We start from the raw sequence: 17969 nt of genomic DNA on the forward strand, positions 1-17969 counted from the left end.
CAAACCATGGATAAGACAGGTAACATGAAGCAGAATTACCATGAGTGATAAACAGTTATGTCCATAAATATTGGACCAGTTCTTAGATAAGGAATGTTTTATTGTCCTCTGATTGGGGTCTGGTTCTGTTGTGATGACCCCTCATAGTCTGAGGGGCAAGATACCAGGTACTTTCAGCTGCGTCACTTCTAATGTGGTGTACCTAATTATTTGTACTAAATGTCCAACTGGGGGTCTGTATGTGGGGGAGACAGGGCAAAAGCTTAGAACAAGAATGAATTCTCACCGCCACACAATAAGAGAAAAAAGAATGGATCTACCTGTGGCAATACATTTTTGTCTCCCAAATCATAACATTATGGACATGAAATTACTGGTGTTAAAAGGTAACTTCAAATCGCAGAAAGACAGGAGAGTCTGGGAATATAAACTGATGACGACCTTTGACAGCCTTAGTGCAGGAATGAATGGATTTATGTCTTTTTACATCAACTAAGGAACTTGCCCCTCAGACTATGAGGGGTCATCACAAAAGAACCAGACCCCAATCAGAGGACAATAAAACATTCCTTATCTAAGAACTGGTCCAATATTTATGGACATAACTGTTTATCACTCATGGTAATTCTGCTTCATGTCACCTGTCTTATCCATGGTTTTTTTTGTTTGTTTTTTCTGTGCTATGTTGTGCATAAATATGTGATTCTTCAGAATTTGTTTTAGTCTTTGCCTGATGAAGAGACCTGTGTAGTCTCAAAAGCTGCAATTTGTTATCATCTTTTCAGTTAGCCATTAAAAGGTATCAACCACTGAGGACTCTCAATTCTAAATATTTTTCAATTTTTAATACATCCCCAACAGTGTCACCAGCAAAGCCCCCCACACCACCACACCTCCTCCTCCATGCTTCACGGTGGGAACCAGGCATGTAGAGTGCGTCCGTTCACCTTTTCTGATTCGCACAAAGACACGGTGGTTGGAACCAAAGATCTCACATTTGGACTCATCAGACTACAGCACAGATTTCCACTGGTCTAATGTCCATTCCTTGTGTTCTTTAGCCCAAACAAGTCTCTTCTGCTTGTTGCCTGTCCTTAGCAGTGGTCTCCTAGCAGCTATTTTACCATGAAGGCCTGCTGCACAAAGTCTCCTCTTAACAGTTGTTGTAGAGATGTGTCTGCTGCTAGAACTCTGTGTGGCATTGACCTGGTCTCTAATCTGAGCTGCTGTTAACCTGCGATTTCTGAGGCTGGTGACTCGGATAAACTTATCCTCAGAAGCAGAGGTGACTCTTGGTCTTCCTTTCCTGGGGCAGTCCTCATGTGAGCCAGTTTCTTTGTAGCGCTTGATGGTTTTTGCCACTGCACGTGGGGAGACATTCAAAGTTTTCCCAATTTTTCGCACTGACTGACCTTCATTTCTTAAAGTAATGATGGCCACGCGTTTTTCTTTACTTAGCTGCTTTTTTCTTGCCATAATACAAATTCTAACAGTCTATTCAGTAGGACTATCAGCTGTGTATCCACCAGACTTCTGCTCAACACAACTGATGGCCCCAACCCCATTTATAAGGCAAGAAATCCCACTTATTAAACCTGACAGGGCACACCTGTGAAGTGAAGACCATTCCCAGTGACTACCTCTAGAAGCTCATCAAGAGCATGCCAAGAGTGTGAAAAGCAGTCATCAAAGCAAAAGGTGGCTACTTTGAAGAACCTAGAATATAAGACATAATTTCAGTTGTTTCACACTTTTTTGTTAAGTATATAATTCCACACGTGTTAATTCATAGTTTTGATGCCTTCAGTGTGAAAGTTCAATTTTCATAGTCATGGAAATACAGAAAAATCTTTAAATGAGGTGTGTCCAAACTTTTGGTCTGTACTGTAGATACAAAAATATATAAATACATGTATTGGGGGTCCATACTCTATATACATATCGGGGGTACGTCCTGTATACACATTACGGGGGGTACGTCCTGTATACACATATCGGGGGTACGTCCTGTATACACATATCGGGGGTACGTCCTGTACACACATATCGGGGGTACGTCCTGTATACACATATCGGGGGGTATGTCCTGTATACACATATCGGGGGGTACGTCCTGTATACACATTTCGGGGGGTACGTCCTGTACACACATATCGGGGGTACGTCCTGTATACACATTACGGGGGTACGTCCTGTATACACATATCGGGGGTACGTCCTGTATACACATATCGGGGGTACGTCCTGTACACACATATCGGGGGTACGTCCTGTATACACATATCGGGGGTACGTCCTGTATACACATATCGGGGGGTACGTCCTGTATACACATTTCGGGGGGTACGTCCTGTATACACATATCGGGGGTACGTCCCGTATACACATATCGGGGGTACGTCCTGTATACACATATCGGGGGTACGTCCTGTATACACATATCGGGGGTACGTCCTATATACACATGTCGGAGGTACGTCCTGTATACACGTATCGGGGGTACGTCCGGTATACATATAATGGGGGGTACGTCCTGTATACACACATCGGGGGTACGTCCTGTATACACATATCGGGGGGTACGTCCTGTATACACATATCGGGGGTACGTCCCGTATACACATATCGGGGGTACGTCCTGTATACACATATCGGGGGTACGTCCTGTATACACATATCGGGGGGTACGTCCTGTATACACATTTCGGGGGGTACGTCCTGTATACACATATCGGGGGTACGTCCCGTATACACATATCGGGGGTACGTCCTGTATACACATATCGGGGGTACGTCCTGTATACACATATCGGGGGTACGTCATATATACACATGTCGGAGGTACGTCCTGTATACACGTATCGGGGGTACGTCCGGTATACATATAATGGGGGGTACGTCCTGTATACACACATCGGGGGTACGTCCTGTATACACATATCGGGGGTACGTCCTGTATACACATATCGGGGGGTACGTCCTGTATACACATATCGGGGGTACGTCCTGTATACACATATCGGGGGTACGTCCTGTATACACATATCGGGGGGTACGTCCTGTATACACATTTCGGGGGGTACGTCCTGTATACACATATCGGGGGTACGTCCCGTATACACATATCGGGGGTACGTCCTGTATACACATATCGGGGGTACGTCCTGTATACACATATCGGGGGTACGTCATATATACACATGTCGGAGGTACGTCCTGTATACACGTATCGGGGGTACGTCCGGTATACATATAATGGGGGGTACGTCCTGTATACACACATCGGGGGTACGTCCTGTATACACATATCGGGGGTACGTCCTGTATACACATATCGGGGGGTACGTCCTGTATACACATATCGGGGGTACGTCCCGTATACACATATCGGGGGTACGTCCTGTATACACATATCGGGGGGTACGTCCTATATACACATGTCGGAGGTACGTCCTGTATACACGTATCGGGGGTACGTCCGGTATACATATAATGGGGGGTACGTCCTGTATACACACATCGGGGGTACGTCCTGTATACACATATCGGGGGTACGTCCTGTATACACATGTTGGGGGTACGTCCCATATACACATATCGGGGTACGTACCGTCTCCCCAGGTACAGCTCACACACATCTCCGTCGGTCTTGTAGCCGCACTTGTGGATTTGCTCCTGAATGATCTATAGAAACACATTATTATTATCCGGCCATTATTCTCCTCACACAAATTCCAAAAATATTCACCAGTAACGCTGCAGACACAGAATAAGTGGGTGATACAGACATGAGGCTGACCTCTGTAGGGCTCCGCTCTGTACTAGTTTATGGCGGCAATCCTGAAGATTGTATTAGCTTTTGGGGGTCTGTATTAGTTTAGGGGTCATGTCTGGAGTATTAGTGTTGGGGGACAGATCAGGGGTCTATATTAGCTTTTGGGGGTCTGTGGTCTGTATTAGTGTTGGGGGACAGATCAGGGGTCTGTATTAGTGTAGGGGTCTGTATTAGTGTTTGATACTCTCCATTTTATGCTATTTTATATGTTTTGTGATTTTCTACCTACGGCTCATGTCCCTACGTGTTTCTAGGATTATGGGGTCCGTATTGGTTTAGGCCATTTTATGCGCTAAGTCCCTTCATTGTTTTACCTACTTTCTACAGCAGTAGTTTCCAGTTCCATATATTCAGTGATTTCATGCCATGGCGTTCCCGAGCGCAGCTTTACTTTGGTCTATAGGTGGTTCTCTTTGCATCTGTTCACACTTGTCTTTTTCTGCTTTGAAGTGCGGTCAGTTTTTTGATATTTGCAGCACACGCCCCTGACTGAGCACTACTCCCCCCATCAGCCTAAGACTAGATCCTACCTGCCCTTATAGTTGTAGGCTCTTAGCCCGGGACAGGCATCATGTTAGGGTCCCAACAGGGGGGCTGCGCCTTGTCGCTGGCTGTTGGGCTCAAACAATCGGCCAATTTATGCTGTGAGCACCTTTATGGTTTATCTCATCTTCCACCGCAGAAATGCAGATCCAACGTCACTCAGTGCAGACATCACAGCGTTCAGGGCGCAGATGTGACTTGTTAGGTGGGTTATTTTGGGGGTCTGGTATTAGGGCTGCACTAGTTTTTTTTCTAGGGGGGGGGGGGTCTGGTTCGTTGTCTGTGTTATTGTTGGAAGTCTGGTCGGGGGTTTGTTTTAGTTGTTTGTTTGGGGGCTGAAATCTGTTAGGTTGGGGGTCTCAGACTCAGGTCTGTGTTTATGTATGGAAGGTCTGGGGTCTGTATCGGTATTGGAGGGGTCTGGTCTGGGGGTCTGTATTAGTGTTGGGGAATCTGCATCAGCGCTGGGGAGGTATGGGTTGGGGTCTGTATCAGTGCTGGGGGTCTGGTTTGGGGTCTGTATCAGTGTTGGGGTCTGTTTCAGTGTTGGGGGTCTGGTCTGGGGTCTGTATCAGTGTTGGTGGTCCGGTTTGGGGTCTGTATCAGTGTTGGGGGTCTGGTTTGGGGTCTGTATCAGTGTTGGGGGTCTGGTTTGGGGTCTATTAGTTTGGGGGTCTCGTCTGGGGTTTGCTTCAGTGCTGGGGGGTCTGTATCAGTGTTGGGGGTCCGGTTTGGGGTCTGTATCAGTGCTGGGGGTCTTGTCTGGGGTCTGTATCAGTGTTGGGGGTCCGGTTTGGGGTCTGTATCAGTGCTGGGGGTCTTGTCTGGGGTCTGTATCAGTGCTGGGGTCTGGTCTGGGGTCTGTATCAGTGTTGGGGGTCTGGTTTGGGGTCTGTATCAGTGCTGGGGGTCTGGTTTGGGGTCTGTATCAGTATTGGGGTCTGGTTTGAGGTCTATTAGTTTGGGGGTCTCGTCTGGGGTTTGCTTCAGTGCTGAGGGGTCTGTATCAGTGTTGGGGGTCTGGTTTGGGGTCTGTATCAGTGTTGGGGTCTGTTTCAGTGTTGGGGGTCTGGTCTGGGGTCTGTATCAGTGTTGAGGGTCTGGTTTGGGGTCTGTATCAGTGCTGGGGGTCTGGTTTGGGGTCTGTATCAGTGTTGGGGTCTGGTTTGAGGTCTATTAGTTTGGGGGTCTCGTCTGGGGTTTGATTCAGTGCTGAGGGGTCTGTATCAGTGTTGGGGGTCTGGTTTGGGGTCTGTATCAGTGTTGGGGTCTGTTTCAGTGTTGGGGGTCTGGTCTGGGGTATCAGTGTTGGGGGTCCGGTTTGGGGTCTGTATCAGTGTTGGGGGTCCGGTTTGGGGTCTGTATCAGTGTTGGGGGTCTGGTTTGGGGTCTGTATCAGTGTTGGGGGTCTGGTTTGGGGTCTATTAGTTTGGGGGTCTCGTCTGGGGTTTGCTTCAGTGCTGGGGGGTCTGTATCAGTGTTGGGGTCTGTATCAGTGTTGGGGGTCTGGTTTGGGGTCTGTATCAGTGTTGGGGGTCCGGTTTGGGGTCTGTATGTTGGGGGTCTGGTTTGGGGTCTATTAGTTTGGGGGTCTCGTCTGGGGTTTGCTTCAGTGCTGGGGGGTCTGTATCAGTGTTGGGGGTCCGGTTTGGGATCTGTATCAGTGCTGGGGGTCTTGTCTGGGGTCTGTATCAGTGTTGGGGGTCCGGTTTGGGGTCTGTATCAGTGCTGGGGGTCTTGTCTGGGGTCTGTATCAGTGCTGGGGGTCTGGTCTGGGGTCTGTATCAGTGTTGGGGGTCCGGTTTGGGGTCTGTATCAGTGCTGGGGGTCTTGTCTGGCATCTGTATCAGTGCTGGGGGTCTTGTCTGGGGTCTGTATCAGTGTTGGGGGTCCGGTTTGGGGTCTGTATCAGTGCTGGGGGTCTTGTCTGGGGTCTGTATCAGTGCTGGGGGTCTGGTTTGGGGTCTGTATCAGTGTTGGGGTCTGGTTTGAGGTCTATTAGTTTGGGGGTCTCGTCTGGGGTTTGCTTCAGTGCTGAGGGGTCTGTATCAGTGTTGGGGGTCTGGTTTGGGGTCTGTATCAGTGTTGGGGTCTGTATCAGTGTTGGGGTCTGTTTCAGTGTTGGGGGTCTGGTCTGGGGTCTGTATTAGTGTTGGGGGTCCGGTTTGGGGTCTGTATCAGTGTTGGGGGTCCGGTTTGGGGTCTGTATCAGTGTTGGGGGTCTGGTTTGGGGTCTGTATCAGTGTTGGGGGTCCGGTTTGGGGTCTATTAGTTTGGGGGTCTCGTCTGGGGTTTGCTTCAGTGCTGGGGGGTCTGTATCAGTGTTGGGGGTCTGGTTTGGGGTCTGTATCAGTGTTGGGGGTCTGGTTTGGGGTCTGTATCAGTGCTGGGGGGTCTGTATCAGTGTTGGGGGTCTGGTCTGGGGTCTGTATCAGTGTTGGGGGTCTGGTTTCAGGTCTGTATCAGTGTTGGGGGTCTCCTCTGGGGTTTGCTTCAGTGCTGGGGGGTCTGTATCAGTGTTGAGGGGTCTTGTCTCGGGTCTGTATTAGTTGTATCAGTGATGGGGGTCTGGAGGTCTATTAGTTTGGGGGTCTGGTGTAATACTGCATAGTTTGATAACAAGCGGACATGTTAATTCCTGGAGCTGCCGGATTATCCTTGCAGTGTCCGGACTGTCAGACTCTCCTCCGCGGCGCTGCTGTTCTCAGATCTCACTCACCCTGGCCGCCATGTTGGCTTCTCCTGTTGCTAGGAGACACCTTAGGGGCGGGGACTCTGTGATGCGCCGGAAGTACGTCATACGCACGTCCGTCGGTCGCGGCCGCTAAACGCAGTGAGGGCGGAAGTTTACTGTTTATAACATCAAGATGGCGACTGAAGCAGCGGAAGAGAGAGAGCGGGTGAGAAGAGGGGCGAGGTGGGGCCCGGAGGACTATAACACCCAGCAGGTCCTAAGCTGAGGCCAGACCTCCTACAGGCTGATGTGTGACGTCTCTGTAGTGGATGGTTGCGTTCTCTGGAAGGCCTGCTGAGACTTGTAGCTCTTCAGTGAGGGCTCTGGGGATATGCTGAGACTTGTACTTCATCAGTGTGGTTTTAGTTATTCTGGAACTTGTAGCTTCTATGTGTGAGGTCTGTTCAAATGTGCTGAGACTTGTAGTTCATTGCAGTTCTGGGGGGGGGGTTGCTATTCATTATCTCTGTTGGGCTGTGCTGGGTCTTGTAGTTCTTCTGCAGATCACAGGGTCTCTTGGTTTGGGGCTGGGGGGAGTTCGCACTTTTTTTTTGCATTTCCCCAGTCACCCCCCCCCCCCCCCAGTGTGTGGCTGATAACTGATAACAGGGAGCAGTAGTCCTCTCCTGCGCTGTTCATGGTGTCATTGTGATTAATAATTTGCTCTTTAATAATTCACAGTCTTCTTCAGAGGACGAGGAGCCGACGACATCAGCGGAAGATCCGGCCACACAGAAACGGGAGGAACGTCTGAGAAAGTTCCGGGAGCTGCACCTGAAAAGGGTGAGAGGTCGTGTGTGACAATAAGTCAGGAGCCCGGGGGGACGGGGCCCGTACATCTCTGGGGCCGGAGCCCGGGGGGACGGGGCCCCGTGCATCTCTGGGGCCGGAGCCCGGGGGGACGGGGCCCCGTGCATCTCTGGGGCCGGAGCCCGGGGGGACGGGGCCCCGTGCATCTCTGGGGCCGGAGCCCGGGGGGACGGGGCCCCGTGCATCTCTGGAGCCGGAGCCCGGGGGGACGGGGCCCCGTGCATCTCTGGAGCCGGAGCCCGGGGGGACGGGGCCCCGTGCATCTCTGGGGCCGGAGCCCGGGGGGACGGGGCCCCGTGCATCTCTGGGGCCGGAGCCTGGTCTGTCCCACATCACTCAAGTCTTCATTGCTGGGTAGAATGAACACTGAGTTGATGACAGAAACTTTATAATTTGTCTCTCTTAGTTTGTTACAATGTATCAGTGCAGGTAAAATGCATCTTCCCAAATACCAGACCGTTGTCACGTCTGGATGTCAGACCCTCGGCTGTGATAGGTGTTGGGTCTCAGCAGGTCTCTCGATGTAAAGCAGAATGTTTATTTTTGACTGTAAGCAGAAATTTTGAAACGAGAGAGTATATTAGAAAGTCGCTGACTTCAGCCCGGCTGTCTGTGAAGTGTGAGAACAATGAGCGAAGTGCTCCTTATAGGACACATGGACTAAGGCTGCCTTCAGGAGAACACCCTGTGTTAACCCTTCCTGACTAGTCCAATTTTCATTTTTGTGTTTGCGTGGTTTTTTTTTTTTTTCAAAGACTCCGAACTGCCTTATTTTTCACTAGGACTTGTGTTGTTGTTTTTTTTTTTTTGTTTTTTTGCTGTATTTTTATAGAACTACATTTTTCACTATACCTTATAATGTTCTGAATGAGGATAATTTATTGTGCAGTGCAAGTATCCTGGTGATCTGATTATCCCAGCATGTATGTATGTATATATATATATATATATATATATATATATATATATATATATATATATATATATATATATATATATATATATATATGTATATGTATGTATGTATGTATATATATATATATATATATATATATATATATATATTTCTAGTGCTTTAAAAATGTTGTCACCACTCTGAGTCCCATAACCTTTACTTTTTTTTTTTTTTTTTTTTTTTTTATTGTTGGTACCGTTTGAGGACTTTTTGTTTTGTTTTTTTTTTTCTGTTGCACAGCGAGTTGTCGTTGCTATTGTTAACATTTTTCAGTACATACAACTTTTTTTTTTGTAAGGTTGAAGCCGCCAAAGAATATTAGTTTTGACGTTTGCTATATTTTGTTTACACCGTTTACCCTACAGGTTAAATCATTTATATATTTTCATAGATCAAACTTTTCTGGATGCGGTGATAACAAATGTTTGTGCTGGGTGGCACTGATGGCGGCTGCGGGGACCTTCAGCAGGACCTCAGCTGCCGTGGCAGACCGTCGTCACCATCTACCGATCACATTGTTTAGGGCATTGCAACAAACCCTCTCTCGGATTGCACCACACAATTATAAGCTGCTATGAGAGATTGACAGCGGCATTTAAGTAGTTAAGTGGCAGCGATCAGATCTAACTCCATGCAAATACTAGATAAACAAATCACAATGGCGCTATACACACTGTGCCTGAAGCCAAAGCAGCAGGCAATCTGGCAGATGTGCTGTGTAAAACTGCCTTGAAAACAATGAATGAATGGTGAAAGAAAGATTGCTGCGCTAAAGGTACCGTCACACTAAACGATATCGCTAGCGATCCGTGACGTTGCATCGTCCTGGATAGCGATATCGGTGTGTTTGACACGCAGCAGCGATCAGGATCCTGCTGTGATATCGCTGGTCGTTGATTAAAGTTCAGAACTTTATTTGGTCGTCAGATCGCCGTGTATCGTTGTGTTTGACAGCAAAAGCAACGATACCAGCGATGTTTTACAATGGTAACCAGGGTAAATATCGGGTTACTAAGCGCAGGGCCGCACTTAGTAACCCGATGTTTACCCTGGTTACCAGTGTAAAATGTAAAAAAACAAACAGTACATACTCACCTTCGCGTCCCCCGCCGTCCGCTTCCTTCCTGCACTGACTGACTGCCGGCCGGAAAGTGAAAGTACAGCACAGCGGTGACGTCACCGCTCTGCTGTTAGGGCCGGCGCTCAGTCAGTGCAGGAAGCGGACGCCGGGGGACGCGAAGGTGAGTATGTACGGTTTGTTTTTTTACATTTTACGCTGGTAACCAGGGTAAACATCGGGTTACTAAGCGCAGCCCTGCGCTTAGCAACCCGATGTTTACCCTGGTTACCCAGGGACCTCGGCATCGTTGGTCGCTGGAGAGCTGTCTGTGTGACAGCTCTCTAGCGACCAAACAGCGACGCTGCAGCGATCGGCATCGTTGTCTATATCGCTGCATCGTCGCTTAGTGTGACGGTACCTTAAGAGGCACTTACAGGTACATGTGTTATCCTGTGGGGGATGGTCAGGCTTGCGTAGTGGTTTCCTAAAATGGGGTTAGGCACCAATATTCCTAAGGTAAAAACCGTAAGAATTCTATGGGGGGAGCTTTACCTATTGTGGCAACTGTCCATGCTGTATACGTATTAAATGTCCAAAACGGTTGCAAAAATCATTTTGGAATATGGACAAAACTAGAGAGTTTTATATTAAAGAAAGTATCTCTTGCCACTCTATGAGAGTCATATATTTGATCAGGTGTCCATGTGATAAACTGTATTTGGGCCGTACAAAAAGACGACTCAGAGACAGAATTAAAGAACATCTGGACAACATTTCGAAAGGATTCGCACGACATCCCCTTTTGCAACACTTTGCTGACAAACATGGGCTGTCAATTGTAGGAATTTCATTTTGCGGAATCCAAATTGTCCCAAAAAACCCTAGAGGGGGTGACTATATTAAGAGCATGTCACGCACTGAATCTAAATGGATTGTTATATTGAACAGTTTAGCCCCAAGGGGTTAAATCAAAAAAATAGAACTGTATGCCCTATAAGGATTTATGAGTTTGCAACAGATGGGTAATTGAGGAAAATTATTTTTTTTTGGGGGGGATATTTATTGGATTTTTACTAATGCAGTCCAATTAGGAAAACTAGAAATGCAGTTTGTTTTTATCAGATATATTTTACATAAAGTAATTGTTGTAATTTTTAAAACTTTTATAATTCAATAAGTAGGTTTTATGGGGATATTTTTGTGCACAATTTTCAATAAAGATTAGATTTTTTAAGTTGGCAGTTATATTAGGTTTATTTAACGAGGGATAGGCACATTGAGAAGCAATAATGATACATAAATTCATATAGATACACATTTACATATTTAATAATAAAAAAGCTTGTCCATATAAGATCTATCAGTTCCAGCATCTCTATGGAACATTATAGGAATGCAGGGGTGACAAAACCACATCAAGCTTGCTCAGAGCTGTCCAGCACAATGTGTCAGTTGCAGTTAGATTGAGCAGCAGGAGAGGCGTGCACACATATAAATGAGCAACAGCATTGTAGGAGCCATACCTTGAGAAAGAGGGACGGTTCCCTCGAAACGCATCGGGATTGGCCCCCACACACGTCCGTCATCCACGGACAGGTGATGTCACCGTTTAGCCACGCCCCCCGTTCACCACGCTACTCCTACAGCGGTGCCATCGGCCGAGGCCAACCGCTGTAACCATCAGCGTCTCCACGGGGTGCTGCAACTCTGGGAGGACGCTCCCTCATCTGACACACTCTGACATTGTGCAGCAAACCACTACGCAAGCCTGACCATCCCCCACAGGATAACACATGTACCTGTAAGTGCCTCTTAGCGCGGCAATCTTTCTTTCACAGATCTAACTCCAATCGCTGCTCTTGGAGGTAGGCGCTGGCTGTATAACACAGCCGCCACCCATCCATCTTGCAAAAGGTGGATGTTGGGAAAGGGTTAAACATGCTGACCCTAACACACCTAGGAAACGATCCAGAAATTGTAACCCGTCCCAATGCTGCGACCTGTCAGTCTTTGCTATGCATAAGTGGTGAAAATTAAAGACTTTGCTCATTTTTCAGAATGAAGCGCGGAAACTGAACCACCAGGAGGTGGTGGAGGAGGACAAGAGGCAGAAGTTACCCAGCAACTGGGAGGCCCGGAAATCTCGGCTGGAGTGGGAGCTGAAGGAGGAGGAAAGGAAGAAGGTAAACGTGAATCCAGTTACGGAGGAGCCCGGGAGATCCTGGACCTCATGCGGGAACAAGAAAGCCCAGATAAATCATATCTCACCTCTGACTCTCTGCTATAACCTAGGAATGTGCAGCTAACGGGGTGGATTACGAGAGGGCAAAGCTGCTGGAGATCAGCGCAGACGATGCAGAGAGATGGGAGAGGAAGAAGAGGAAGAGGAACCCGGATATGGGATTCTCAGGTGAGTAACATCATGTCGGTGCACTGTCAGTCTGAGATGGGATTGCAGGGATCAGAGTATTTGATTGGCTGATACTGTGACTCCCCTATGATCTGTTGCCTCATGTGCTGGGGTCCTTCATAACCTACTGTCCTTCACAGATTACGCAGCTGCACAACTGCGCCAGTACCAGAGACTGACACGACAGATCAAACCGGACATGGAGGAGTACGAGAGGGAGCGGGACAAACAGTAAGTATGGATATGCACCAGCAGAATAGTGAGTGCAGCTCTGGAGTACAATACAGGAGGTAACTCAGGATCAGTAATGTAATGTACACAGTGACTGCACCAGCAGAATAGTGAGTGCAGCTCTGGTGTATAATACAGGATGTAACTCAGTATCAGTAATGTAATGTATGTACACAGTGACTGCACCAGCAGAATAGTGAGTGCAGCTCTGGAGTATAATACAGGAGGTAATGCAGGATAAGTCTTGTATTTATTATACACAATGTAATATGTTATATATTAATTGTATTTTGCTCTCATTTATTCCAGAGGTGACCTCTTCTACCCCACATCAAACAGTCTTTATCATGGAACGCACGTCCCATCCAAGGATGGTGTCGACAGAATGGTTACCGATCTTGAGAAACAGTAAGCGCTTATCTCTGTCCTAGAATTTGCTCTCTTGTAGATTATTTGGATACCAAGGAGCTACCACTGTCCTCTCCACCGTCTGTGATTGTAGAACACCACACTAATCAGTAAAGCATGAGCGAATCCCAATGAGTGCACCCTGTGACCATGTGGTGTCCCTGATTATATTGCCTTCAGTTCTGGCATCACATAAATCATTACTATAAGAAACCTGAATACATTTAATATCACCATCATTTCTACAGATAATGTGAATTGATTAGTTTCTACCATCCTGCAGTCACCACTAGGGGGAGCTCCCTGCATGTAGATTTATACACATCCCAGTGACCTGATCACCATGTCTTCAGTACGATCTGTTGCTTCCATGTCCCCTTTCCATGTTCTGTGTGACTTCCAGTTCATTATTTTTCATGGGACAAACCCACTAAACATTGTAAGGCGTAAAGAGCAGCACTTGCCGCATCTTTAACTCCTTGATGACTGGCATTGTCATAGTATGATGCAAGTAGGAGTCTGCTGTGTGCTGTTATTATGCTGTAATCACACTGACTGTGCAATTAGGACTGTGGCAGTAACACATATCAATGCTCCTGCTTGAACCACAGAGATTCCTGAGATTTTCTTAGATTTTTTTTTCCCTTTCTTCAGATTAATTTGGATTACAGGCTATATGGTTAAAGTACAGGAGGTATCTCCTTACCCTGCGGCTGTATATTCTAAAGGGATTACCGGTAGTTCACTGGTCAAGTTTGGCAATTTTTTGGCGATGTGCACACTTTGCATTTTTTGCCGCTCGGATTTGTCACAAAATCTGAAGGGATTCCTGATGCCAGAAAAGCGAATGAGAATCCTGAAGTCTTGTGCACACATTGCGTATTTGTGACTTGTAGATCCAGATCTGCAGGATTACAATTTTTTTTTAGCGTTTTTTCACCTTTTGATTTCAAAGAAGTCAGTCCAAAATTCTATAAAAATGCACGTCTTAAAAATTATTGTGGATTTGCTGTGTTTTTAGACAACAATGCATGGAATAGATATAATAGATAGAGACCGGCATATAATTGCACAACCCCCCTGACATAGTGCACCGTGCAGAGCTTTTTATGATTAAATAAATGAAAAAAAAAAAAAAAAAGACTCCTCCCCCCCCCCCTTTATTTTTGATAACCAGCAAAGGTAAAGCAGGCATCTGCGTGCTCATGTCCTCAGGCTGGGAAGGTCCATGGATATTGGGCCCTTCGTAGCCTACACATAGCGGCCCACAGCTGCCCCAGAAGTGGCACATAACGCTGCAAATATTGCGCTGTGCCCGGCTCTTTCCTGATGTCGTGGTAATTGGGGTAATGGAGCTTGGTGTTGTCGGCTGTGAATTGTCCAAAGACACAGCTGACATCAAGCCCTGATGCTAGTATCTATAACCCAACTAAGTAAATAGAAGACAAAAAAAAGCACCCAAAAAAAAATCTTAAAAAAAAACAAAAACGCCCCCTCCCCGGCTCTTTCCCTGTCCTGACCACAGTGAGCAGGAACGTCTGAAGAAATACGTGGGAACTTTTTTCTTTTCTTTTTTTTTTAATAAGGTGCAATTATGTCAATTTTTTTTTTTTAATTTTTTTTTTTTTTATTGTTCCAATACACGCAAAGGAAATAAACATGTTTCTAACAAAACATGTAACTGCAATAATGCTGTAAAAAAACGCACTTTTTTTGCGAACAGATGCAGAAATGCATCCAAATACTCATCGTTTGCACATAGCCTTCAAGGGTTTAATGATTTCCTAAATACTGACACCTTTTGAAAACTTTTTTTTTTTTTTTTTTTTTAACATTAATGATTGCAGTGAGGTTCAATTAAAAAAAAAATCATGTGTAATTATTTTTTTTTTTTTTCCTTTCTCTTCGTGTTGCAGGATCGCGAAACGTGAGAAATACAGCCGTCGGCGCGCGTACAACGACGATGCTGATATCGATTACATCAATGAGAGGAACGCCAAATTCAACAAGAAGGCGGAGAGGTTTTATGGGAAGTACACGGCCGAGATCAAACAGAACCTGGAGCGGGGCACCGCCGTGTAGGTGCCGGGCGCTGTCCTGTGGGTGCCACTCTCCTGTGTTCCCCTATAAGACATTTGGAGATTACTATCTTGTGTTTTCTATATTCTTCTGCTTTGTACATACAGAAATGACTATAATAAATGTATTGCTGAGAAACCAGGACTAGAAAGTCAATGGCTGTACAAGTGTCGCCTTATATATACACAGCGGTGGTGGTGAGCACTCCATATGAAGACTTGCACGAGTGTGAATGTCATCAGTACACAGTCAAAACAGATTGCTTACAAATGGAGGGTACTCGTCACCATTACTACCCTCCACAGGAGCGGCCACCGACATGGGTCACTCTAAGAGCAAGGCCTATTTTACTCCGCAAGGTCACAAAGGAACCCAAGGTAACCGCTAAACAACTGAAGGCCTCTTTCACCACCATCGGTAGGATCCTTAACAAGTATGCAGTGCATGGCAGGATTTGTAAGGGGGTCACTGCTGTACAAAAAGATGAATGCTGCCCCTCTGTAGTTTTGAGAAATATCATCTGGATAAACCATAAAGACCTCCTACCATAATGTGACACGCAGTGATGGTGGTATCGGTGTTTGGGCCAGGACGGCGGCCATCATCGACAGATTCTGAAGGAAAATGTCCAGACCTCTTCCCATGAGCACAATCTCAAGAACGTTGGTCTTGCAGCAAAACGACCCAAAACACAAGTCGTCTGAAACAAGAATTTTGTAGGGAATAACGGGCTAAAATTCCTCCATCTGATGTGCAGGAATAATCAGCAGTGATGCCTCTTTATTGTTATTAGCTCAGCCATGGTCGCTGTAGACATAAGAACATGAGCTAATATCGGGAAATAAATTCCTTATGTGATAATCAGAGGGAATGGGCCATATCTGAGGAGGGCAGGAGAGTCCTAGGAAGAGTGAGAGCAATCCAGAAAAAAAGGGCAGCTAGAGAGAAGTTCCACATTGGATTCTAATTCATCTTTTACCTTCCCGAGTTTTTAATCTTTTGCACAACTGTGATTTTTTTTTTTTTATGCAATTTTGGGGACAAATAGTTCCCCTTCTTTCAAAGGCAGAAATTAGGACTCCCGTCTGGTCGACTCCATAGCAACTATTGAGGGTTTTTATTCTATTCTCTTACCTCTTGGTGTTACTGGCACACACCCAATAATTAATGAAAAGCAAACAGCCAAGGTGTTCCAGTGAGTAGCTGAATTAGATTTTTATATGAATTGTCGGGTGTGGACATTAGAATAGATATGACCTGTTTAGTGCATACGTTTATGAATAAAAAAAAAGCCAATACCGAAAAGTCAGAACAGAACCAGAATATAACTGCCCTCTATGTACAAGAATATAACTACTATAATACTGCCCCTATGTACAAGAATATAACTACTATAATACTGCCCCTATGTACAAGAGTATAACTACTATAATACTGCCCCTATGTACAAGAATATAACTACTAATAATACTGCCCCTATGTACAAGAATATAACTACTAATAATACTGCCCCTATGTACAAGAATATAACTACTATAATACTGCCCCTATGTACAAGAATATAACTACTATAATACTGCTCTTATGTACAAGAATATAACTACTATAATACTGCCCCCTATGTACAAGAATATAACTGCTATAATACTGCTCCTATGTACAAGAATATAACTACTATAATACTGCCGCTATGTACAAGAATATAACTACTATAATACTGCTCCTATGTACAAGAATATAACTACTATAATACTGCCCCTATGTACAAGAATATAACTACTATAATACTGCTCCTATGTACAAGAATATAACTACTATAATACTGCTCCTATGTACAAGAATATAACTACTATAATACTGCTCCTATGTACAAGAATATAACTACTATAATACTGCTCCTATGTACAAGAATATAACTACTATAATACTGCCGCTATGTACAAGAATATAACTACTATAATACTGCTCCTATGTACAAGAATATAACTACTATAATACTGCCCCTATGTACAAGAATATAACTACTATAATACTGCCCCTATGTACAAGAATATAACTACTATAATACTGCTCCTATGTACAACAATATAACTACTATAATACTGCTCCTATGTACAAGAATATACTATAATACTGCTCCCTATCTGCAAGAATATAACTACTATAATACTGCCCCCTATGTGCAAGAATATAACTACTATAGTACTGCCCCCTATGTGCAAGAATATAACTAGTATAATACTGCTCCCTATCTGCAAGAATATACTATAATACTGCCCCCTATGTACAAGAATATAACTACTATAATACTGCTCCTATGTACAAGAATATAACTACTATAATACTGCCCCCTATGTACAAGAATATAACTGCTATAATACTGCCCCTATGTACAAGAATATAACTACTATAATACTGCTCCTATGTACAAGAATATAACTACTATAATACTGCTCCTATGTACAAGAATATAACTACTATAATACTGCCCCTATGTACAAGAATATAACTACTATAATACTGCTCCCTATGTACAAGAATATAACTACTATAATACTGCCCCTATGTGCAAGAATATAACTACTATAATACTGCTCTTATGTACAAGAATATAACTACTATAATACTGCCCCCTATGTACAAGAATATAACTGCTATAATACTGCTCCTATGTACAAGAATATAACTACTATAATACTGCCTCCTATGTACAAGAATATAACTACTATAATACTGCCGCTATGTACAAGAATATAACTACTATAATACTGCTCCTATGTACAAGAATATAACTACTATAATACTGCCCCTATGTACAAGAATATAACTACTATAATACTGCTCCTATGTACAACAATATAACTACTATAATACTGCTCCTATGTACAAGAATATACTATAATA

General features: G+C 45.0%; 2 protein-coding genes across 8 annotated transcripts in view; one reads left to right on the top strand and one right to left on the bottom strand.

The window, feature by feature from the left end:
• LRRC72 (leucine rich repeat containing 72) overlaps positions 1 to 7197 on the bottom strand; it is a 49141-nt gene extending 41944 nt beyond the window's left edge. For 5 of the 7 annotated variants that reach the window (XM_077268059.1, XM_077268058.1, XM_077268063.1 and 2 more), the window contains exons 1-2: positions 7098 to 7197; positions 3611 to 3684 (exon numbers count right to left, since the gene is read on the bottom strand). In XM_077268059.1, coding sequence (XP_077124174.1) covers positions 3611 to 3684; positions 7098 to 7178 — 155 coding nt within the window. In that variant the 5' untranslated portion in view covers positions 7179 to 7197. Of the gene's footprint in view, positions 1 to 3610; positions 3685 to 7063 lie in introns of those variants that run through there. The other 2 variants (XM_077268060.1, XM_077268062.1) reach the window with 2 other exon arrangements.
• Positions 7146 to 15203, top strand: SYF2 (SYF2 pre-mRNA splicing factor). The gene is made up of 7 exons (XM_077268064.1): positions 7146 to 7278; positions 7794 to 7895; positions 11995 to 12120; positions 12230 to 12347; positions 12488 to 12578; positions 12888 to 12986; positions 14903 to 15203. The coding sequence occupies exons 1-7, from the start codon at positions 7246 to 7248 to the stop codon at positions 15066 to 15068; spliced, it is 735 nt and encodes a 244-aa protein (XP_077124179.1). The 5' UTR covers positions 7146 to 7245; the 3' UTR covers positions 15069 to 15203.
• Positions 15204 to 17969: the final 2766 nt, after the last annotated feature.

Source organism: Ranitomeya variabilis, chromosome 6 (genome assembly GCF_051348905.1).
Source record: "Ranitomeya variabilis isolate aRanVar5 chromosome 6, aRanVar5.hap1, whole genome shotgun sequence".
NCBI lineage: Eukaryota > Metazoa > Chordata > Amphibia > Anura > Dendrobatidae > Ranitomeya > Ranitomeya variabilis.

What these genes read in the sequence shown, in the direction of transcription:
- SYF2 (XM_077268064.1), top strand. Translation starts at nt 7,246, where the DNA reads ATGGCGACTGAAGCAGCGGAAGAGAGAGAGCGG. An exon ending in CCCGGATATGGGATTCTCAG is followed by an intron (nt 12,348 to 12,487) that starts GTGAGTAACATC and finishes TGTCCTTCACAG; the next exon opens with ATTACGCAGCTGCACAACTG. An exon ending in GAGAGGGAGCGGGACAAACA is followed by an intron (nt 12,579 to 12,887) that starts GTAAGTATGGAT and finishes CATTTATTCCAG; the next exon opens with AGGTGACCTCTTCTACCCCA.